This window comes from Citrus sinensis, chromosome 4 (genome assembly GCF_022201045.2).
Source record: "Citrus sinensis cultivar Valencia sweet orange chromosome 4, DVS_A1.0, whole genome shotgun sequence".
In the NCBI taxonomy this organism is placed as follows: Eukaryota; Viridiplantae; Streptophyta; class Magnoliopsida; order Sapindales; family Rutaceae; genus Citrus; species Citrus sinensis.
In genome coordinates, this window is record NC_068559.1 from 26,101,383 (window position 1) to 26,124,595 (window position 23,213).

Here is a 23,213-nt window from a genome sequence, read left to right on the forward strand (position 1 = left end):
CGGTATTACAGCCGGTTGCTGCCATTAATATGTTTTTTTTATTTAAATAAATTAAAAAAAAATATTTAAAACGAATAATATTTAAAAAATAATAATAATAACAAGTAAAAAATGACAAGTAAAGTAAAAATGAAAAAAAATATTTTTTATTATAAATATTTTTAAAAATAAAATAAAATGTGTTAATAAAAAGACAAAAATTTTATTCATTTTCTATGAAATTTATCTCATGTTTAACATTCTAAGTTTCATATTTTATGTTTTATGTTTCATGTACTGATTTTTCAAATACCCCAAAAATTTTTTTTTTGCACCCGTTTCATGTTTACGTTCTATGTTTCATGTTTGATGTTCTATTTTTCATGTTTTATGTTTCATGTTCACTGTTACGGAGGGACTCATATTTTATGTTCGTTGTTGCATATTTTAAGTGATATGTTTCATGTTGGTTGTGCAATGTTTCATGTACTGATTTTTCAAAATACCCCGGAATTTTTTTTTTTGCACCCGTTTCATGTTTACGTTCTTTGTTTCATGTTTGATGTTCTATGTTTCATGTTTTATGTTTCATGTTCACTGTTACGGAGGGACTCATATTTTATGTTCGTTGTTGCATATTTTAAGTGATATGTTTCATGTTGGTTGTGCAATGTTTCATGTACTGATTTTTCAAAATACCCCGGAATTTTTTTTTTTGCACCCGTTTCATGTTTACGTTCTATGTTTCATGTTTGATGTTCTATGTTTCATGTTTTATGTTTCATGTTCACTGTTACGGAGGGACTCATATTTTATGTTCGTTGTTGCATATTTTAAGTGATATGTTTCATGTTGGTTGTGCAATGTTTCATGTACTGATTTTTCAAAATACCCCGGAATTTTTTTTTTTGCACCCGTTTCATGTTTACGTTCTATGTTTCATGTTTGATGTTCTATGTTTCATGTTTTATGTTTCATGTTCACTGTTACGGAGGGACTCATATTTTATGTTCGTTGTTGCATATTTTAAGTGATATGTTTCATGTTGGTTGTGCAATGTTTCATGTACTGATTTTTCAAAATACCCCGGAATTTTTTTTTTTGCACCCGTTTCATGTTTACGTTCTATGTTTCATGTTTGATGTTCTATGTTTCATGTTTTATGTTTCATGTTCACTGTTACAGAGGGACTCATATTTTATGTTCGTTGTTGCATATTTTAAGTGATATGTTTCATGTTGGTTGTGCAATGTTTCATGTACTGATTTTTCAAAATACCCCGGAATTTTTTTTTTTGCACCCGTTTCATGTTTACGTTCTTTGTTTCATGTTTGATGTTCTATATTTCATGTTTTATGTTTCATGTTCACTGTTACGGAGGGACTCATATTTTATGTTCGTTGTTGCATATTTTAAGTGATATGTTTCATGTTGGTTGTGCAATGTTTCATGTACTGATTTTTCAAAATACCCCGGAATTTTTTTTTTTGCACCCGTTTCATGTTTACGTTCTATGTTTCATGTTTGATGTTCTATGTTTCATGTTTTACGTTGTATGTTCACTGTTATTGAGGTACTCATATTTTATGTTTGCTGTTGCATAATTTAAGTAAGATGTTTCGTGTTTGTTGTTTAATGTTCCATGTACGTATTTTCGAAATGTATTAATTTTTTGCACCTACTCTATAGTATATTTATTGTTGCATTTATAACTCACTAACTATTGAACCAATTAATGGCATTGTTCATTCCTTCATAAATATACCTATATATATATATATATATATATATATATATATATATATATATATATATATATATATATATATATATTTCCATTTTAAATGCCACCTACCTACCATAACTCACTCACCTTGGATCAACATTTTCTTTCGCCTGCATAGCTACTACAGGTGCAAATTTCAGCCATTGCAAAATCTCAGTGTTGTTTCTCAAGTAAGTGTTTATGACTTAAATATTTTTTTTATCTCAATTTTATTTTTATTTTTTAATATATGAATTACATTAAACTGATGTTGGATGAATGTGGATTGATTTTTACAAATATACCCATTGTCATTGTATTTTGATCACTGTATTTTATTTGTTTTGTTAAATTTCGTGCTATTACCTTTCAAGATTTACAGATGAGTAAATCCTCTGATAATCTTAAGTTACCTTGGACCAATGTACTTGGAGCTCAGTTTGATTCAGTAGAAGATGCAGATGCATGGTACATGAACTATTCAAGATTGGTTGGTTTTAGTGTTAGAAAAAATGAGCTTCGTCGTTCCAAGTCTGGACAAACTACGATCCGTCGGTGGGTTTGTAATTTGGAAGGATATAGGGCTGAAAAATATTTGGCAAATGATAATAGAGTGCGGGAACCAAGACCAATAACGCGTACGGGTTGTAAAGCATCATTTCGAGTGAATTACGACAATTCTAGTGGCAAGTTTACTGTGACAGAATTTAAAACTGAGCACAATCATCCGTTGACTTCTCCGAATGAAGTACATCTCCTTCGTTCACATCGACATGTTAGTGAAGGAGATCTTGCTCAAGCTAAGGCATTGAGGCATGTTGGCGTGAAGACATGCCAAGTTGTGGATTACATGGGTGATCAAGTTGGGGGTTCACATAATCTCAGGTTCAAGCGTAAGGATTTGCAAAATAGATTAGATGCAGATAGAAGTGCTGAAATTGGTGATACTGATTCCGTGGCAACTATAGCATATTTCACGGCAAAATCTGATAATGATCCTGGTCTATATCATGAGTACACATTAGATGATGAAAATAGGTTGAGAAACTTGTTTTGGACCGACTACATGGCACGGTATGATTATGAATGCTTCGGTGATGTTTTGGCGTTTGATGCGACATACAAAACTAATGCATATCAGAAACCACTTGTGACCCTTGTTGGCACTAACCATCATCGTAGGACTACAGTTTTTGGATTTGGCCTATTGGGCGATGAGACCGTTGAATCATACACATGGTTACTCCAAACTTTTTTGTCTGCTATGGGTAATCGAAAGCCGAAGTCCGTGATTACTGATGGCGATAAAGCAATGGCAAAGGCTATTAAGACAGTTTTTTTTGGAGCTACTCACCGTCTTTGTTGCTGGCATTTAGAGAGAAATGCACAAGCAAATATTAAAAACGAAGACTGCACTCGTAAATTTCGTGATCTTATGTTGACAGGCATGAGTGCAGGTGAATTTGACCAGCGGTGGTTTGCTTTAGTTGATGAGTTTAAGCTACACGAACATGGTTGGGTTAAACAAATGTATGCAAAGCGACATAAATGGGCCGAAGCTTTTCTTAAAGGAACATTTTTTGCTGGTATGCGAAGCACTCAACGGTGTGAAAGTATTCATTGTTATCTCAATCGTTTTCTACAGTACAGGTTAAAATTATATGAATTTGTGCTACAAATTGATCGCGCACTCTGCAACATTCGAACCACCGAAGTTCAAGATGAGTTTAAAACAAAATTTAGTACTCCTGTGTTGACCACACACTTACGCAGCCTAGAAAAGCATGCTACAAATGTTTTCCCAATTAGCGTATTTCATTGGATTAGGGAAGAAATTCGTCAAGAAGCCACTTTGATTCAGTTTGAAGCCTTGAACTGCACTGATACTAACTACTACACGCTGACACAATTTGGGAACGTAGACATAAAGTGGACAGTGGTATATAATAAACCCACTAACAAAATCGATTGCTCTTGTCAAATGATGGATTCTGCTGGAATCCCATGTCGACACATGTTTCATGTCATGAAAGTGGAACAATTTAGAAACATCCCTGATAATATGATTCTTCATCGGTGGACAAAAAAGGCGAAGGATTATACATCGTGCAACTTAGCCCGATCACAAGTTGATAGTGAGATTTCCGATGTTGCTAGATTCAGTTCTTTGAGCACCGCAACTAACAAAATGTGTTTCTATGCGGCAAAAAACGAGCACTCATATAAAGAAGCTTTAGCTGCGATCAATCAATTGACATCAAAATTTCAAGAACTGTTTGGAGGACAGAGAACTTGCCATCAAAGTTCTGTATACGGTCCACAAACAAAATCCACGGTACTAGATCCAGTTGTGGTCAGGACAAAAGGTGGTGCGACAAGATTAAAAAAATCCCCTTCAAACAACAGGAAGTGTAGCGTTTGTACACAGCCTGGCCATACAGCAAGAAGATGTCCTATTGCCAGTAATAGCGCGAGGTATTTAATATGTTTTTATGTTTGTCTTTGACTGTTTGATCCATTTATGGTCTCAATATTAAGTGTTATTCACGATTGATTATTTGCAGGAGTAGCGAAGCCAATGCTGCTAACAACGACAGTTGGGGTACATCTATATTAGCTCGCTCGAGTGAACATTTTTCATTCTACAACAGTGAAGCCTCATATGAAATAGAAACTCAAAATGAATGTGGGAGTAGTTCTCAACCGTGCTCTGAATCCACAGATCACTTGTGGAATAATTCATCAATGCCACCATCGATGGGAAGTAATACCTTCACATTTCTTCCATATCCCACCATGCACTCTGATATGTGGCCTGGAGACAATTCTTTTCACTAATTGGAAAGCATGTAATGTATCTAATTGAAGCTTTTCACTATTCGAAAGACATGTATTTAATTGAAGTTTTTTTGAACCATGTATTTAATTGTAATGGCAAAATATTTTCCAAAGATAAATCGGTATACCGCTTGTAATCACATGTTTGCTGTTTATCGTATAGATTTATCAAACCGGATAGCCAGTATCGAGCAAGAGAGCTACGGAACGAAACCGGCTAGCCGGTTGGTGCGAACCGGCAAGCCGAATTCGTGCCAGAGAGCTCTGGAACGAATCCGGCTAGCCGGTTGGAGAGAGCCGGCAGGCCGGATTCGTGCTAGAGCTCTCTGGCACGAATCCGGCCTGCCGGTTTCGGACAACCGGCATGCCGGTTCGTGCCAGAGCAGAAAGATTAAAATCACGAAACCGGCTTGCCGGTTTTGGCCAACCGGCAAGCCGATTTCGTGAATTTTATCTCTCTACTCTGGCACGAAATCGGCATGCCGGTTGTGCTAAACCGGCAGGCCGGATTCGTGCCAGAGAGCTCTAGCACGAATCCGCCCTGCCGGCTCTCTCCAACCGGCTAGCCGGATTCGTTCCAGAGCTCTCTGGCACGAATCCGGCTTGCCGGTTTCGTGAATTTTTGAAATACAAGTAAGCAACCCAAGAGGGGGGGTGAATTGGGATTCTAAAAAATTGTTCAATATTAAAGAAAATCTTAATGCAATTATAACTCAAATTCAAAGCAATAACAATTAAGATGATCACAATATAAAATGATAAGGGAAGAGAGATTCAAACTGTCGGACAGAAAACGGTTCGCCGTTAACCTTAAACGGTTAACCGTTTCGGTTGTCAAAGTTACCGTTGGGCCAGATTTTAAAATAAACGGTTTGCCGTTTACGATTGCCCTTTCGCCGTTAACTTCCAGAGACCTGCAAGATGAGCATTTGTTATCCGCTTATACTAAACGGTTAAGGACTTGCATGAAGTAACGTTTCTGGATGTTATCGGGTAACCGTTTGAAATAAAAGGTTAGCCGTTTGTCTCCAGTAACCTGCAAAATGAACATCAGTTAATCCGTTTTCATTTAGCGGTTAAGGGATTGCATAAAGTGGCTTCTCTGGGTATTATCGGTTGACCGTTTAAAAATAAACGGTTTGCCGTTTGGCTCCAGTAACCTGCACAACAATTTAGCCTTATCAGTTTTCGTTTAATCAATGCCAGAGGAGGACAACCTTCAATTCTGGAAGTTATCGGTTAACCGTTAAAAAAATAAACGGTTCACCGTTAGTTTCCAGTAGCCTTCCCATCTTGGGTGTTTTTCGTTAAGCGTAAACGGTTAGAGCTTAGGCAATATGTTGCTCTCTGGTAATAATCGGTTAACCGTTTAAAATAAAACGGTTTACCGTTAACTTCCAGTAACCTCACCATCTATTGTATTTTCCGTTTTTCATAAACGGTTAGAGGTTTAGGAAAAGTGTTACTCTCTGCCTTTAATCGGTTAACCGTTTAAAATAAACGGTTCACCGTTAATGACCAGAATTGCAATCTTAAACAAGTTTTTGCAGAGAATTTCTTTCTAATTTGAAAATCCATCTTTTATGAAGAAATAAGGCAATGATTAAAAAGGGTTTTCGTTTATAAAGAAATAGCTCCAATATTTTTGTCAAAAACCATATAAAATTTGTTATCATCAAAATCAATATTATTAACATATTTATGTTAACAATTTTATCTTTCTTTTCTGGCACGAAATCGGCTTGCCGGTTGTCCGAATCCGGCCTGGCATTTCGGCAAACCGGATATCTCTCTCTGTCTCAAACTGTTTTATCTTTTCTCTTGCTCACTCCAAAAGCCATCATTTTCAACCGTTTTGACATCAAATGGGTTTAGAAAAATCATTCCCATCATGCCTAATGTGTTTGGATAATTTTTAAGCAATGTGCTTGTCTTGAGATGCTGATGATTATTAGGGCGAGGTTTTTAAATTTTTGCAATTAGTTTTAAATCTTGCAATAGTGAGGGGAAGCAACCGTCACAATTGTAGTATGTGTTATGTCATCCTCAAAAATATATTATACAAATAGAGTGTGTGTCTTCGAAGTAGTATCCATGACATTTACTAATTTGAATACACTAATTAGAACAATGTTAGTGGTCAAACTACAAAAATCAGTGCACTAAATGAACAATTATGATTCCACAGTTAAACCTACAACAAAATGTGGAATTTCACACGAACCCAATGAAGAAGACCTAACATTTACGACCGTAATCTTTTTGGATTTTTTTTCCGACTTTTCCCTGGAGCTTTCGCGCCTATTCTATATGTGTTTGCCTTCAGCGTAGACGGTATGGCCCTTGCCTGGGCAGCATGCTCAGCAAATGTGACGTTTGCTTGAGCAAGCAATCCAGCTCGTGCTTCATTAAAGGCCGAGTCGATAAGTTGAACTGCTAGTCTTCCACGAACATCTTGGGAATCATGCTACGCATGTAACATACTATGTAATAAGTTCTTTTACTTGATCAATACAATAAGGAGACAACGAGTTAAAATATCTCTATTCAAATTTTTAATTGTTACCATATATGATTTGATAGGAATGAGCCCTGGAGTCTCCATGAATTTGATGACATAGATTCCACAATCAAATCCATTTGGTTGTTTCGGAACCCCCTCACCAGACCGAATAGGGAACCAAATGAATCGCGTTGATGGCTTGACATTTGGAGGTAACTTTGAATGAAAAATGGAATCAAGAGAATGTAACTGCGAAGTTCAAATCAAAATAGCAAATTAGATTATTGAATAATAAAAACCTACACCAAAGTGAGGAACGACATATACACATGTAACATACTATGCGTTCAGCTTGTTGCTCGCGTTTTCGATTACTTCGACCATCAGGAAGAGGGTCCCAAACCTCACCATAGCCTTCCTTCACATTCACGATGAACAGGAACCAATGAAAGGCACCATCGTTAATTGGAACATAAATCTAACAAAAAAAATCAGTCACCATCGATAATTGGAACATAAATCTAACAAATAAAAATAAGTATTTTTCTCATAGAAGATGTTTTACAAAAAGTAAAATTGTTCTCAGTAGAGAGTGTAGAAAGTAACCTTTTGGCACCTTTGAAAGTCTAGCATGAAAGGTTTTCCGACACTTGCTGCTTGTGCAAAACCATCAACGTCGGCTCCAACGGTAAGTGCTGATTGCTAAAAAAGAACAATAAGTAAACAAGTGATATGTCAATAAATGCACAAGTATTGAAAAATATCTTATTGTACAGAGCAATGTTTGAAAATTATTATAGATAAACAACAACTTCAATTCACATAGAAATAATAGTGGTGGATACTTACTGCATATATTGTCGGTAAATACCAGTTTATTGGTGCATCATTGCGTTTAGCCCGTTCATATAGTGTGAGGTGATATGCTATCATGGTGAGAATCTAAAACAGTGGTCAATAAGTGAGAACTTAGTATTTAATTTTGCAATAAAGCATCCAAACATATAGTACGATGATGTGCGTGCCAATGCACCACAAACCTCTCCACTCAGAGCCGTGTTAGGCAAAAGGCTCATGAAATTATGCCTGGAGATAAATTGATCATCAGTAGAGACAACGATTTCGCTGAAAACACAAACAAGTAATAAAGTGTTAGCTAATCAATATATATGTACAAGGGAATAAAAAATACAAAGCCTTATAAACCACAAGTACCTTCCGTTACCACCTTTATCAAATGCATATTGAATGAGCTTCAATTGGTCAAGAGAAAGGGGGTTATTTACATGGAAAGGACCAGCTTTAAACTTAGCCTTCGCTCCCCGAGACACTTTATCATAAGGAGAGAGTTGGTATCGTCCCGGCCTTCTGTTCCGTGCTGGTCGTGTTGCTGGTACGCTCATGCTAGTGGAGGTCTGGAACTCTTGCTTAGTGTCAAGTGGTTCAGCTAAATTCTATATATGTCCAGGGTCAAAATTAATTCATTATCATTAAAACTAAATTACAACTAAAGATCGCTTAGACAAACCTCTCCCTCCTCTCGAGGTTTTGGCGTTAAATGGAGATCATGTCCTCTATCAAATTGAAATGAATCGAGCGGAGTTTCACTAGTATGTGCAGTAGTCCCAATACAGCCCAACATAACATCAAAGGCTCGTAAACTTGCTTTCACTCTACGATCCACGGTGTCGTCATCACTGACCAAAATCATTTTCCCTTCAGTTTTTGACATTGTTTTTCCATCCGGAGATGTACGATTTTGACTTTTCACATTTGAAGGTGGATCGGGAGCAACTGGTTGTTTGCTTGATCCTCCGTGATACTTTGATGTCAACTCTCCCAATATTTTCTCTATATTTTCCAATCTCCGTTCAATGGTTTGGAACGACTCTTTGTTTTGTGCGACGAATGACCCAAACCTTTCCATTAGTAACTGAAAAGCATCATTATTCGCATTGTTCCACCCAGGAGGTTCTGCTTGTTCAGGCTTATGAAGCCGATCAGGGTCACGCATCGAAACCTAAAATAATTCATAAAATAATAACAATTTAGTCCAAAAATATGGTAATTGATTTCATTAAAATAGTATGCATGTATTTTATACCTTATTGCTTTTGATGCCACCAAGCTTTTTTTGCCATTTCAAGAATCGTCGAATCTCATCATTATTCCATACACTGATAGGACACATTGTTCTATCAATAGAAGGTCGATCATATACAACGGAGGAAAAGTAGAACAACTGTCCATCAATGGCAAAGTACGTATGTTATACACTGAAATAAGCAAAATACAAGAAACAAGAAACAATATATTTTTTCTTAATTAAATACGAACCTTTAAGAAAAGAACACAGCCGCTAACAGAGCTAACTTTATTCTCTTTAAACTTTTGCACACCTTCCCATAAAAAGGTAAAACACCAACTAGCCCAATTTTTTTCTCTAATTGAATTTGTATCTTTCAGTGCACGAAGATACAACGGATTAATGTATATTGCACTTGTGGGACATAAAATGGTTCCCAACGCAAAAAGACTAAAAAGTATCTTAAATTCATCATCAGAAGTTGAAGTATTCATTAGCCTTTTTTTCACCTCCGCTATATGAATTCCTCTAGGTCCACTACTATACACTACACGCAAATCAGTTATATCAACTGCTTGGTCATTTAAGTCCACACGTGTGCCTCCATCTCTAACCCCCATTATAGTTGCAAACACTGTAGGGCTTAAATTGTATTCTTTCCCATGTAGAATTATACTTTGCCTACCTACATCACATTGTTGAATTAATGCTGCACATAACTCTTGTCTTAAGCGTCCACATTTTAGGTCAAGTAGACTTCCTAAGCCGGTTTCATTCACTGCTGCTTGTTGGTCACTTGAAAAAGATGAAACCACATCGGAGAATGAGGCTACACGACATCGAGATAGAAGGTTGCCACCATCAGTCTTCTCCTCATCAGATTCCTTAATATTTTTACTCGTACCACTATTTTCACTACTATTTGAGCTAGATATCTCATTCATATTACTAACCATCCATTGATGCCTCTCCTCGGGGGTTAGTTTCTTCCAATTTTGTGCAATATCAGCTCTAACCTACAACAATGATAATATATATACGATCAGTGGCATATCATTTTAGGCAAGAGAAAATTGAATATCCAGCAGGTCATTATTTTTGCTACATACCGTTTTATCCACCTTTTCTACCCCTAATAGCCTTAGTCGTTTTGCTTCTGCCTTACTGTGATCAATATTTTAAGTTACATTAATTAAAAAAATTGAACCTTAAACATAATGGGTACATAAATGCATATAAATTATACTTACAAATAGTATATCCATGCTTTTTTTTTCACTGCTTGCTTTTCCTGCCATAATGATTTTTCTTTCGATTTTTTCCTCTTACCATCAACAGATTCCATGTGTTCTTGTAAAATCTACAAGAAAGCAGTTAATAAACAACAATTACTGCCTCTCCCACACGTGTTGGTGCGACGGTGCCTATCGCACCAAAACACACCTCACACGTGCGATGGGCATTAACCGAAATGCATCTTGCATCAAACGAATGCATACGCCAAACTATCACACAAAGCTACCACACTCGAATGGTCAAGTCTAATTTTTTTCATCATCGAATTATTATAAAAAAAATTGAAAACACGCCTACAGCATTTTGTCAATAAAAAAAAAATTAACCTATTATCTTAAAAGATGACAAATAGTTCTATAGTTCTTTGTGGCATTTTGTCAAATATTATGTAAGCATTATATTTCTACACTATCATTAACAAATCCTTTTCCCCAAATATAACAAATTACAGATCTAAATCACTTTAACAAATACAAGGCTAAGTTTCAAGTTCAGTAACCTTGATAAGAAGAGTGAAAGTCGGAGCCGGGAGCTAGAGCGAAAGTGAGAGCAAGTTCGGGCGTGAGTGTGAGTTGGAAGAAAAGCCAAGACCAATAGCAACAACAACGGCGAGAATGGGAGCCTGAGTGTGAGCAAGAGCGGGAGTGGGAGTGTGAGCCGGAGTGGGAGCGGGAGTGTGAGCCGGAGTGGGAGAGTGACCAAGAACGAGACCGTGACAGTGTGAGGAATGACAAAGATCTGCTCAATGTTCGGGGGGGAGAAAGGAGAAAGAGAGGGAGAAAGGGAGGGAGAAAGAGAGGAAGGGAGGGGAAAATATTTTGATTCAACCGGTTGCCTTATTTTTTTCCTGTTTTTGTTCATTTTTTCTCTTTTTTTTTTTATTAAAACCACAACCGTTGGATTCAAACAAGCTGAATCCAACGGTTTAAGTTTGGCCCCTGCACCATACAGGGATTTCATGCCCTGCATGGTAGCCGTGTCCTCTGTCGTAAAGAAAAAGACAACGTCACACGCAGGTGGCCGAGCCGACAAACGCAGATAATGACACGTCCCCAAATAAAATCTTTCCCCTCATCAAGATGTATCAAGTAAAAAGCCCGACAATTCCGTTTCAGTCAAAATAATTTCGCATTTAGTAATTAGCAACGACGAAAGCAGCGCCGGTGCCAATGGAGATATTTGTATTGAATTTGAGCGCTGTGTGTTTGTACTTGGCTTTCTTACTTCACAGGTGTTTCTTCTACCTTGTGATTACTCATTTGGTGGGCCCATTGATTTCACCATTTTGGTCCGTTGGAAATCTTTTCCAAGACATCAGGAATCGTATTAATTTTGCGCCAAATTGTGGAAAAATGTGTGATTGTGTTTGTTAATGTGATTAAAAAAATTCCACTTTGATGAAGTGAAAATGTTTCCAAATTCAGGGTATCATCTATATCAGAAGCTGTACCGGTCCGTGCTAGCTCACCGCCAAGAGGTTGGAACTCTTATGATTCATTTTGCTGGACCATTTCAGAAGAAGAGTTCTTGCAAAGTGCTGAAATTATTTCGCAGCGTTTACGTCCTCATGGATATGAGGTATAAGCATTATACACAGCATGGCCAGCAGCTAAAAGCTTAATTTTTAAGCCATTTTGGAAGTTATTTTTATCATTATTTTTATTTTCCTTGTATTGTGAATTTGTGATAATGGACTGTTGGAATTTGGAAACTAAACTTGATGTTTCCCTTCTTTTTGTGTATGGATGTAGTATGTTGTGGTGGATTACCTCTGGTATAGACGAAAAGTGAAAGGTGCTTACGTTGATTCTCTTGGATTTGATGTTATCGATGAATGGGGGAGGATGATCCCGGACCCAGATAGATGGCCATCATCCAGAGGAGGGAAAGGGTTTACTGAAGTAGCCAAGAAAGTACATGCCATGGGTTTGAAGTTTGGGATTCATGTCATGAGAGGCATAAGTACTCAAGCATTTAATGCAGACACCCCTATCTTGGACACTGTCAAGGTATTACTTCTCTTATTTATGTTAAAGACATAAGTTCTCAGGACTGTGTGAGGTGTTAGATCCGAAGGTTAATGATTGAGTCTTTATTTTTTCTTTTCATCAGGGAGGTGCCTATGAGGATTCAGGTCGACAATGGCGGGCAAAAGATATAGGGCTCAAGGAAAGGGCTTGTGCATGGATGCAACATGGCTTCATGAGTGTAAATACCAAGTTGGGAGCTGGAAGAGCTTTCTTGAGGTCACTGTATCAACAGTATGCTGAGTGGGGTGTTGATTTTGGTAATTTGAGAATTACTTGAAAGTCATCCTTCTTGTTATGTCATGATGAATACTTGAAAGTCATCCTTTCTTGTTGTGTCATGATGAAAACTAGTTGAAGTTTCAAATTCCTTGTAGGTAGCATCCATTTTCCCTAGGAGCCATTGTTATGCATCATCAGATGCTAAGAGCCATTTTTTTTTTGCCCCCCCATGAAAGCATAAATCAGGCATTAACTTTCCACCTAGGCTAAAGGCTAAATCAAGTCCCAATTAACCTGATGAAATTACCTGGCTAAGGTGCTGGCTTTTGATTTTTCTGTAGCATTGGTTAGTGCATCTTCTTTTTTAAGTACCATGCATCAATCACAACCAAACTATAGCATCACTTTATTTACTTTCCTGGACTGGCTTCATCTAATCTTTTCTAATTTATATCCTTGGTCTTATTGCAGTAAAACATGACTGTGTATTTGGTGATGACTTGAACATAAACGAGATAAGCTTTGTGTCAGAGGTACAGATTAGTGCCTGATAAAATTAGCGATAATCTCACTAAATTTTTTGGGGCGGAAGTCATACATATGAAGAGCATTTGTGCAGGTTCTAAAGGAGCTCGACCGCCCCATTGTATATTCTCTGTCTCCTGGAACCGGCGTGACACCAGCTATGGCCAAAGAAGTAAGTGGATTGGTCAACATGTACAGGATCACTGGGGATGACTGGGATACATGGGGAGATGTGGCCGCCCATTTTAATGTTTCAAGGTAAATAAAAGAGATACATATGCATTAAGACCTTAGAATTATGCTTCCGTTTGAGCTATTTTATTCCTTGTCTTCATATCTCTGACATGTTTGCAATTGCTTTAGAGATTTCTCTGCTGCCAATATGATAGGCGCCAAGGGCTTGCAAGGGAAGTCATGGCCTGACTTGGATATGCTGCCACTGGGGTGGCTCACTGATCCAGGTTATGTAAATTGGAAACTAGTTCTCTCTTTCATCTGGAACATTCTTGGACCGGTTGATGACAGTGGGATTGATGACAGTGGAGTAGCATACAACGCATATCTACCACTCAGTACTTTTCTGCATGTATTAGTAAGACAAAGAAATAATGAGATGGTAGCTGCTAACTCTAGGCTTGTTGCTCAGCATCTGTCTAACATATCCAAACTCTCAGCCACATGACACAGGAACTAATTGTCTTGCATTCCATCCCTATAAAGCATATTATTCTTAAGTAGAAATGTTTTAGGAGCTAGCAGCGTTGGTTCTTGGAGCAAATTTTGTGTCATAAGATTACTAATCATGAAATTGAAGTACAGAGGGTTTATGTCTTGTGATTTCATAAAGTTGCAAGTGATGGTTGGTTAGCTTGGCAGATTAAATGAAAAAAAAGTTTCCAGAATGGATGAGAATCCATAAAACTAACTTGGATATTTTCATGTGTTCCAGGTTCAAATGAAGGTCCACATAGAACTTGCAACCTTAATCTAGATGAGCAAAGAACTCAGGTATGCTTGCATACTTATATTTGAGTTAGTTTGTTGATATTTAATAGACTAGCATTCTTTTCTCACCTTCTTCATTTTGCTTAGCAGATGACTTTGTGGGCTATGGCCAAATCTCCTCTCATGTTTGGTGGAGATGTAAGAAAACTTGATGAGACTACATATTCCTTGATTACAAATCCTACGGTGCTGGAGATAAACACTTTTAGCTCAAACAATAAGGAGGCATGTGAACACATTCTTATAATTGTGTCGGAAGAATATTTTCCTCTAGCATCGTACCTAACTTTTTGTTGCATTACAGTTTCCTTATATTATTGGAACAAAGGGAAATACTAGGAAAATTAAGGTCACCCCTCCACATCTTTCAGAAGTCGCTGAGTCAAATACACATGTTCTGGGTCTCACTAGCTGTAAGGATCCAAAAGCAAACAGTTGGTCAATTCAAGCTCATGACCAAGAGCTTGAAGAAATCTGCTGGAAAGGAAAATCAGGAAACAAAATTGGGGAACCTTTATGCTTATACAAGAGTCGAGCGCTTTTGTCTTCGTAATGTTTATTTCACCTATTCATTATTGGATTTATCTGTGTGATTTTGTTGTCATTACTTGCACTTGATTAATGATCATGATTTTCAACTTAATATGAATGCTGATGTAGAGATGGAGAGATGATTTACAAGCAGCAGTATCAGGGGAAAGTTCATCTACTAGCAAGTAAAGGCGTGGGGGTGTGCTTGGATGCTTCTCCAAAGTGGAAGCTTACTTCTAAAGAGTTGAGAAGAGGATCATTTTCTAAGTGCAAAAGAGATGCCAACCAGGTACCCCTCGGTGTCAAGTGATTTTACAAAGATTTAATGGTTGTTCTTCTACCATGAAAAGAAGGAAAGCATAACCAAGATATGTCATTAGAAGTTCTAGCTATAAACATAAGATGCAAAAAACAATCAATTCATTTTCAGTAAGAAACATTTACAACAAGAGGTTTTCAGGAGACCTTTTGTCTACCACTCCCAGTCATTACCAATTTGATTCAACTAAGCCTTAATACTAGCTGGACAGGAAAGTTGATAAGTTCTCTTTCTTGGAATTAGAACTTGAGGTTTATGAGCTTAACCCTATTCAAATAAATCTAGCCGTATATGAGAATCAAACTCTATGACTCATCTCAATTTTTTATACTATTGATATTTATTCCGAAGTGAAGTTTATATGATTGAGATTTTAACTCAAAACTTTGCAGATGTGGCAGTTGAACCCCAGTGGAGCCCTCATTAGCAGTTATTCAGGTCTTTGTGCCACAGTGAATTTAGTTCAAGGTGATAGTTCTAAGCAGATTTTCTACATGCTAATGATAAACATCTGAAAATTGTTTTTAAGATGATGATTCTGAATGGCTAACTTATGTGTTATGCAGCTGATGTTGGTTCTGGTGGAATTCGTTCTTGGATTGCAACTGGAAGAGAAGGTATTTCTCTAATGCTTTATCTTATGGCTTAGAATCACTAAAAATGCTCATTTGAGCACTTTACAAGTAGAATGATAAATGAAGGTCAATCACCCATTTGAAAGCTATTTCACTTCATTGAGGGAAGCTAAAATGTAACTAATTATGACGAAGACTAAGGAAAAAAAAATGATTTTGTTTTTGCTTGGAAACAAGTCTTTTTAAGAGACTTGTTTGTTGGTTGGGAGCTATCAATACCTCAATCTTTGAAAAGGGTAGCTTCTCTGATGGTTATGCTTAGTAAAGGAGACAAGTCGTTCTCCAGAATTGCTTCTGCTTAATAATCACTTTCCTTATCATTGTATCTTGCTCTTAGTGTTCAGCTTCTTGTCACAATTCGTGCTGAATTATCACATCCCTGCAATCTATTACTCTTGTAAAACAACGGGGTTGATGTTTTTTTCAGCTGAATTTGATTACTTTGTTTCCTTGCTTATTCAGGAGAAATATACGTTGCTTTTTTCAATCTGAACACTGAAAAGACACTAATATCTACCAAGATATCAGACCTAGCTAAGGCACTACCTGGAAAAAACCTCAATGGAGCTTCATGTAAGTGCCGAGAAATTTGGAGTGCAAAAGACTATGGAGTGTTACAACAGACACTATCAACGGCAGTGGGGATGCATGGTTGTGCACTATTTGTTCTGAATTGTGATTAGTGTAGAGGAAATTATACCGCATTTTCCATCTACGGATTTCCCCCACAGTTTTTCTACATTCTTTTCCTCCAGTTGTTTGAATGTACTTGCACTTTTCACCGGCTGAATTATTTAGTTTACTTCTACAGACTACCCCCGAGTTTTCTGCATTCTTTTTCCTCAAATCGTTTGTATGCACTCGCGCACATTGCACCCGCTGAATTATATATGGAACTTAATTGTATTTATTGATTTTAGTAAATTTAATTAATAATTTTAACAAAATTATTAAACATATAATAAATTTTCTACTATACAAGTAAAAAATCATATTAACATAATTTTTAAGATACAACAGTTGATATTTACCAAATAATTTAGTGTTATAGTTTAAAGTTATATAGCGCGTTTGGAGCAATTGTGTTGTCACTGCACAGCTGCTCCACATGCTATATTCGAGGGGAATATTTCCCTAAAATAGACATGGGGAGTAGCTGCGCGGTGGCAGCATAGCTACCCCAAATGCGTGTATAGTTATCCAACTTCAATCATAACCCACTCTAAGGTAGCATGACTCTTTATGCAGATAAAGGCCGGAATCTAGATGCATGGCTGAAAACTGTAACGTATTATTCACAACAAAAAACTGAAATGACTGAGCAGAGTCGTTCAATGTCGATACGACATTGTGGGTGTGCCAGATGATTTAGGTAAAGTCTCTTGGTTCTCACAGAGGTGTGGTTCTAATTCCATAACGAGTAGGGCATGGATCTAGTTTCCAGCTTTACTTGGAGGAAAAAGAAAAAAAAATAAAACAAAACCGAGCCTACAAGTAACCAAAATTAATGAGTCCTTGGTGTCATTGCCTAAAGATATCCTACGCTGAGAAACTTTTTGCTCAAAATAGCCTTAATTCATTTAGTTCTTAAAATATTTATTATCCGATTATTATCTAAGTTGTAAATGGTTGATGGTCGTGTGTTCTGAGTTGTTGGTGTTCTTGATTGCCCTTGTTTAGAAGCTCATTAGTTAATAATAATCATTTTCCACTTTTTTCTCTTATTGTTTAGGGTCTAAAAATGCTAAAAATGGAAAAAAATAAATGCTCTCTCTCTTTAGATAACTTTTTGGATTTTCTTTTTTATCCACTGAATCAACTTTTTTGACCTTTGTCCTCCTTGTCTGGAAAAGTGGAAAATGCAAATAAAAAATGTTTTTGGCGGTAAATGACTCCCTCAAAAATAGGTAAAAGTTCGGATTACCTCATCTTTGTCTGGAATTTCTCTTCTTTAGAATCTATAAATACCATTCTATAGAACTGAAAGTTACAAGCAACAATGAAGTTCTTTGCATTGAGCATTCTTTGTTTCTTCTCTAGCCTACTCCTTCACAGGTACCTCTTTTTCTTATTACCACTAACATTACAGTTACTTGCAAGACACTCTTGAATGCGTAGGAAATGAGAAATGAATGATAGTATTTGTTTGTTATTTTTGATCAGTGAGTTAAAATTTTTACTATGATGAAACAAATAATTAGGAGATGTCTTGGAATTCAGGATACCGTCTGTAAATGCAGCAGACAAAGAGACAGAACATGCTGCCTTACCGCCCAGAGGCTGGAACTCGTATGATTCATTTTGCTGGATAATCTCAGAACAAGAATTCTTGGAAAGTGCCGATATTGTTGCTAAGCGTCTTCTTCCTCATGGATATGAGGTAATCAATTGCTCCATCTCGTAAGGTGGCATAATGAACTTACGTAAATGAGGCTTAAATTTTCTTAACGTGTGTAAAATGATCTAGACAAACTGGGAAGGGCATGACGCAAATAATATCGGACTAATTAATGGCCTTTTTTTTTTTTCTTTTTCATTGTGTGTTTTATGTAATGTGATGCAGTACGTTGTGGTGGATTATCTCTGGTATAGAAAGAAAGTGAAAGGTGCACATATAGATTCAGAAGGGATAGATTTGATCGATGAATGGGGAAGAATGGTGCCTGATCCTGAGCGATGGCCATCTTCGAAAGGTGGGAAAGGGTTTACAGAAATAGCAAAGAAAGTACATGATATAGGTTTGAAGTTTGGGATTCATGTGATGAAAGGAATTAGTACCCAAGCGGTTAATGCTAACACCCTTATCTATGACTATGACAAGGTATCAACTCATAAAATTGATGTCAAATATGCGAACCACAGTAGGAACTGCTCTGTTTGACGCATTATTGTCTTGATATTTGATCAGGGAGGTCCTTACATGGAGGCAGGTCGCCAATGGCGGGCGCAAGATATAGCCATCAAGGAAAAGCCATGCGCATGGATGCCGCATGGATTTATGGCCGTAAATACAAAGTTGGGAGCTGGCAAAGCTTTTCTGAGGTCACTGCATAAGCAGTATGCCGACTGGGGTGTTGATTTTGGTACATTTGAACAATTTCCTTCCATTTTTATTGCCATGTTACTAATTGTTCTCAATCTTTTCTCTCGTTTAATAAACTCTTTCTCCTTTTGTCTTGCAGTGAAACATGATTGTGCATTTGGTGATGACTTGGATGAGGGTGAAATAGCCGTTGTGTCGGAGGTAAAAAAATCCTGCTTTTGGTAAAATCAATTAGTCATAAATCTATAAGTTTACAAAATAATCACATTAAAAAAATACAGACACACTTTTAAACTGTATAAAATTATCTTTTAATGAACTATAGAGTTATAAAATTTAAGAAAGTTAAAAACTAACTTTTCTAAGCCTCTTAATTTAAAAAAAAACATGGGCACATAAAAAAAAAGAAGTATGTCCGCACTTAAAAAAAAAAAAAAACCTCTTTTACAAACTTTGAGGTGATAATCCTTATGACATTTCACCGTGCAGGTTTTCAAGGGGCAACAAAACCGTCCAATTATCTATTCTTTGTCTCCAGGAACAAGTGCAACACCAGCTATGGCACAAAAAATAAATGGATTAGCCAACATGTACCGGGTAACTGGGGATGATTGGGATAGTTGGCCAGATGTTGCTGCCCATTTTAGTGTTGCAAGGTAGATTATGGATTCCATGAGAGCTTAATCAGAATTTTTTTCCCTCCTTTTTTTTCAAAAATATGTGCTTTGTTTATTATTCATTATTCCATATAGGGATTGAAATGTGTCACCTTTTGCTTCAGGGATTTCGCTGCCGCTAATATGACCGGCGCCCTGGGCTTGAAGGGAAAGTCATGGCCTGATTTGGATATGTTACCACTGGGGTGGCTTACTGATGCAAGTAATATATGTTGGAAAATTTTTGCTCTCTTTCATAAATATTCAACGAGATTCCGTTATCCGAATTATGTAGCATGCTTGGACACTCTAGTTTTTCAAATTTCAAGAATGGATGCAAAGTAATTCACAAATTAATCTTGATGTTTTCATGTTTTGTCAGATTCAACTCAAGGTCCATACAGAGCTTGTAAACTTACTCAAGATGAACAAAAAACTCAGGTATGCTTGTATATGCAAATCTGAATTGGTGTTTTGATCTTTGGTAAAAGGGCTCATTCATTTCGCCTTCACACAGATTACTTTGTGGGCGATGGCCAAATCTCCTCTTATGTTCGGAGGAGATGTAAGAAAGCTTGATGACACAACGTATGGTCTGATTACAAATCCGACTCTGCTGGAGATTGACCATCATAGCTCAAACAATAAGGAGGCAAGTACAGGCAACACAAACACACATAGTTAAGACAGCAATCTGAAGAATACAAATTTCCAAATGCTTCATATCTAATAGATTTTCTCTCGCCTTTAATTACAGTTTCCTTATATTAATGGAGGAAAAGGAGGAGCTACTGGACCAAGTGCTGGAGCTGTTGCTTCGGGAGTTCGTTCTTGGATTGCAACTGGAAGAAAAGGTTTGATTTCTTTGCCAGTTATCTTGGTCACGTTCGGCTTCGGCCTTGAGGATTGAACATCACATATTAAAAATTTTATGTTATATGTGCATTCTTTTCTTAATTTACATTCCATAGTTTGATTGTTTCTATCTTTGCTCATCCTCAGGAGAAATATACCTTGCATTCTTCAATCTGAACAATGCAAAGACGACGATTTGGGCCGAAATAGCAGACCTGAGCAAGGCAATCCCTGGGTGGAAAATAAAGCCTCCATGTAAAGGGACTGAAATCTGGAGTGGAAAAGACTTTGGAGTGATGAAAAAGTCTGTATGGGCAGAAGTTGAGACCCATGGTTGTGCACTATTTGTTCTTAATTGTAACTAGTGTAGAGGAAATTATATTATAGCCCAAAAAAAATAAAAACTCCTACTGCATTTGTTTCAGAAGTTCAAATCAAATTTTCTTGGTAAGTGATTGATCCTTCCAAATATGCCCATATTGTGTTCTTCGTATAAACGTATTAAGATATGTTTCAAATTTGAAATCAAAGTGTCGTAATTTTCAATTCACAGTAAATTACATTTTTATCATTTCATAAATGTTGTTGAAGAACCTAAAGTGAATTACACGTCATGCATGATGGCAGCAACAGTATGTGCTATATTTTAAAGGAGGCAAGACCGTGCTTGGATGGATTAATAATTTCATATTTGATATTCAAATTTGTTGTTTATTGCCCCCACAAAAGTAGGTACACAGATATTAATGGCTAGGAAAGAATATTAAGATAATTTTTAGAAAAAAAATTGTGAATTGTATTAAGTTCAATATAATGCACCACACACACACACACACACATATATATTAATCCGAAGTTGTAGATCACATATATTGCCAAAACTCGCCCAAAAGAAAAGAGACAGGTGATTGATAGTTTGATACCCAATTTCTCGCATGAGGAGACTTGACACCTCACTTTCGAAAAAGAAAAAGAAAGATGGTTGCCCTTTTCTTCTCTCGTTGAGCAACATCAACTTACTCGAGGCATCGCTTGGAGTAGAGAAAAAGAAGGGTTAGTGGGGAGGGTCTTAGTCCACGTTGAAAGATACATTATTGATGATACATTATTGATGTTAAAGTATTAACAAAAGAATATGTAGCTTTAGCAGCCGATTAGATCACTAACCATTGAATCATTAGTTTGTTAATGATCATTTTCATGGTCAGAATAATCAAGATAGGGACATAGCTTTTCAGATGAATGGCTTTTTATTATAAAGACAATCTCATTTGGTCCGAAAACTTTCTTCTTTTGGTGGCAAAACAGTTAAAGTTAAGAAATGATAAAGGAAGCAGATTTTTTCTTAATATGTATAAAACTTCTACAACTTTTTAGCTGAAAACTACTCCCAAAAAAGGCACTTTGGGAAGTGGCCTTTGTCATTGAACCAAATTCATCAAGAGGAAATGCCGGTTGCTGTAATATTTTACATAAATTACTATCTAAGTTCACAAAGTACCATCTAAGTTCTATGTAATATTTTGCGACTATCATATGTTGAGATGACAAAATTTCTGATCTTGATAATAAAAGGTTAAAGTTCGAACCTCCCCTCGTGTAGATGGAAAGAAGATTAAATTGCTATTAGTCTAAATAATAATAATAAAACTATGCAATATTTTATTAAGAGTATATATTATACTAAAACCAAAATTGAGAGACGTATTCTTTTAGAAATATCATATTACAAACAAGGGTTTAAATTCGAAATTCATATAATTTTAATACAATAAGGGATCTACAGTCTATAACTTTAGAATCAGTCTCTATAAGATTGCACATTTCACAAGGTAGAGAGATTGTGATAAAATTAAGATATTCCTGCTTACAACTATTATTTACAAGAGAAGAAATTGAATACCAACTGGCATACATAATCTAACGACATATTTGACATTGGCTGGGCAGTCAACTTGTAACGGCTCTGGGTTATTGTTTGTAGCAGTACCTTGAAAGCAAGAAAGTTTGAAAGTGTAAGAAGAAGATGACAATTTTGACTTTTCCTCTGAAATGAAAAAAAGTTATTTAATTAAGGCTATACATAACATCTAACCAAAATTATTGGGGTTTCCAATGATAAAAGACGAATGTAATAATGTATGTTAATTTTTTTTTCCAATTTTTATGAATCAAGAAAAGCAAAGCAAAACGCCGAGTGGTCAGGACTGCTGCCTTCCAACTTGGAGGGCAGCAGTTCGAACCCCCACAAAAGTATTGTGGGGATATTTCCTTCCTCAATTAAAAATTGAGTGAAAGCAGTCATCTTCCTTACCCATGAGTGATGAGTGAATATCCCTCGAATATTTATGAGGGTTAAAATTTGGGCAGAACTCCATTAGCATTGATGTAAGTTGGTCTCAGTAATAGTCTGATTTGTAAATATCAGTTATACTCTCATGTAATATGAATTGTAATCCGAGCAATAATCTCACGTAATAAAAAAAAAAAAAAAAGCAAAGCAAAGTACAAGAAGCAAAATAACTGTTTGATTATGATACAACCAAGAATTCTTTACAGGACTATCTTACTACAATCACTTCCCCTTTTGTCCCAACCTGAACTAAGCCGGCAATACAAAGCAATTTCAACAGCAGCCGCCAGGATGCTCAGACCTGGCTTTCTTTTCTTCTACTTTAATATTCATAATAGAATAGAAAAAAAAATAGCAGTCGGGTTCTGCGGATTCACTTTCGTCCATATTCTACCCCTCCATTAATATTATTTATTTGTTAATTAACATTCACATATGTTACTATTAAAAGATTATTTTAATTTTAAGTCGTAGATACATATACTTTTTTTTTAAATATTTTCAGATAACTTTTCCTTCATTTATTAGGTGAAAAGTTTCGAGTTTCACCATAAATTTGTGGTAAAAAAAGGGGA

At 36.5% G+C, this 23,213-nt stretch overlaps 4 protein-coding genes across 11 annotated transcripts; 3 read left to right on the forward strand and 1 right to left on the reverse strand.

Annotated features, from left to right (window-relative positions):
* Positions 1 to 2,126: 2,126 nt before the first annotated feature.
* LOC127901892 (protein FAR1-RELATED SEQUENCE 5-like) lies at positions 2,127 to 5,029 on the forward strand. Its single transcript, XM_052439934.1, has 3 exons — positions 2,127 to 4,219; positions 4,309 to 4,508; positions 4,746 to 5,029. The coding sequence occupies exons 1-3, from the start codon at positions 2,127 to 2,129 to the stop codon at positions 5,027 to 5,029; spliced, it is 2,577 nt and encodes an 858-aa protein (XP_052295894.1).
* A 1,626-nt stretch (positions 5,030 to 6,655) lies between these two features.
* Positions 6,656 to 11,416, reverse strand: LOC112498999 (uncharacterized). Of its 8 annotated transcripts, none has more exons than XM_052439532.1 (13): positions 10,967 to 11,416; positions 10,422 to 10,531; positions 10,281 to 10,335; positions 9,423 to 10,187; positions 9,190 to 9,327; positions 8,614 to 9,105; positions 8,301 to 8,539; positions 8,126 to 8,210; positions 7,935 to 8,027; positions 7,692 to 7,787; positions 7,426 to 7,503; positions 7,149 to 7,334; positions 6,656 to 7,049 (listed from the first exon to the last, which is right to left on the reverse strand). In XM_052439532.1, the coding sequence occupies exons 2-13, from the start codon at positions 10,514 to 10,516 to the stop codon at positions 6,828 to 6,830; spliced, it is 2,544 nt and encodes an 847-aa protein (XP_052295492.1). In that variant the 5' UTR covers positions 10,517 to 10,531; positions 10,967 to 11,416; the 3' UTR covers positions 6,656 to 6,827. The 8 variants fall into 8 exon arrangements, with proteins under 8 accessions (XP_052295492.1, XP_052295491.1, XP_052295490.1 ...); XM_052439531.1 differs by having other exon boundaries at positions 7,426 to 7,563; positions 8,126 to 8,171; positions 10,967 to 11,414; XM_052439530.1 differs by having other exon boundaries at positions 7,426 to 7,563; positions 10,967 to 11,414.
* Positions 11,417 to 11,488: 72 nt separating this feature from the next.
* Positions 11,489 to 16,546, forward strand: LOC102619323 (probable alpha-galactosidase B). The gene is made up of 14 exons (XM_006483901.4): positions 11,489 to 11,698; positions 11,892 to 12,045; positions 12,219 to 12,476; positions 12,580 to 12,754; positions 13,188 to 13,249; positions 13,336 to 13,499; positions 13,605 to 13,702; positions 14,191 to 14,249; positions 14,337 to 14,471; positions 14,551 to 14,795; positions 14,907 to 15,066; positions 15,489 to 15,564; positions 15,663 to 15,713; positions 16,194 to 16,546. The coding sequence occupies exons 1-14, from the start codon at positions 11,637 to 11,639 to the stop codon at positions 16,412 to 16,414; spliced, it is 1,920 nt and encodes a 639-aa protein (XP_006483964.1). The 5' UTR covers positions 11,489 to 11,636; the 3' UTR covers positions 16,415 to 16,546.
* A 1,073-nt stretch (positions 16,547 to 17,619) lies between these two features.
* Positions 17,620 to 20,082, forward strand: LOC102619231 (alpha-galactosidase-like; the record flags this gene model as incomplete). The annotated part of the gene is made up of 9 exons (XM_052439935.1): positions 17,620 to 17,638; positions 17,933 to 18,111; positions 18,295 to 18,552; positions 18,640 to 18,814; positions 18,914 to 18,975; positions 19,264 to 19,430; positions 19,556 to 19,653; positions 19,813 to 19,871; positions 19,948 to 20,082. Coding segments are annotated over exons 1-9 (1,152 nt in total), but the record flags the coding sequence as incomplete, so codon positions are not given.
* Between the last annotated feature and the right edge of the window lie 3,131 nt (positions 20,083 to 23,213).

Coding starts and splice junctions, on each gene's coding strand:
- LOC127901892 (XM_052439934.1), top strand. CDS start 2,127: ATGAGTAAATCCTCTGATAATCTTAAGTTACCTTGGACCAATGTACTT. Junction 4,220..4,308: donor ATTGCCAGTAATAGCGCGAG/GTATTTAATATG, acceptor GATTATTTGCAG/GAGTAGCGAAGCCAATGCTG. Junction 4,509..4,745: donor AATGCCACCATCGATGGGAA/GTAATACCTTCA, acceptor TTTATCGTATAG/ATTTATCAAACCGGATAGCC.
- LOC112498999 (XM_052439530.1), bottom strand. CDS start 10,516: ATGGAATCTGTTGATGGTAAGAGGAAAAAATCGAAAGAAAAATCATTA. Junction 9,328..9,422: donor GCTGTGTTCTTTTCTTAAAG/GTTCGTATTTAA, acceptor ATTGATGGACAG/TTGTTCTACTTTTCCTCCGT. Junction 7,335..7,425: donor AGCAACAAGCTGAACGCATA/GTATGTTACATG, acceptor TGAACTTCGCAG/TTACATTCTCTTGATTCCAT.
- LOC102619323 (XM_006483901.4), top strand. CDS start 11,637: ATGGAGATATTTGTATTGAATTTGAGCGCTGTGTGTTTGTACTTGGCT. Junction 12,477..12,579: donor CTATCTTGGACACTGTCAAG/GTATTACTTCTC, acceptor TCTTTTCATCAG/GGAGGTGCCTATGAGGATTC. Junction 15,565..15,662: donor CACAGTGAATTTAGTTCAAG/GTGATAGTTCTA, acceptor TGTGTTATGCAG/CTGATGTTGGTTCTGGTGGA.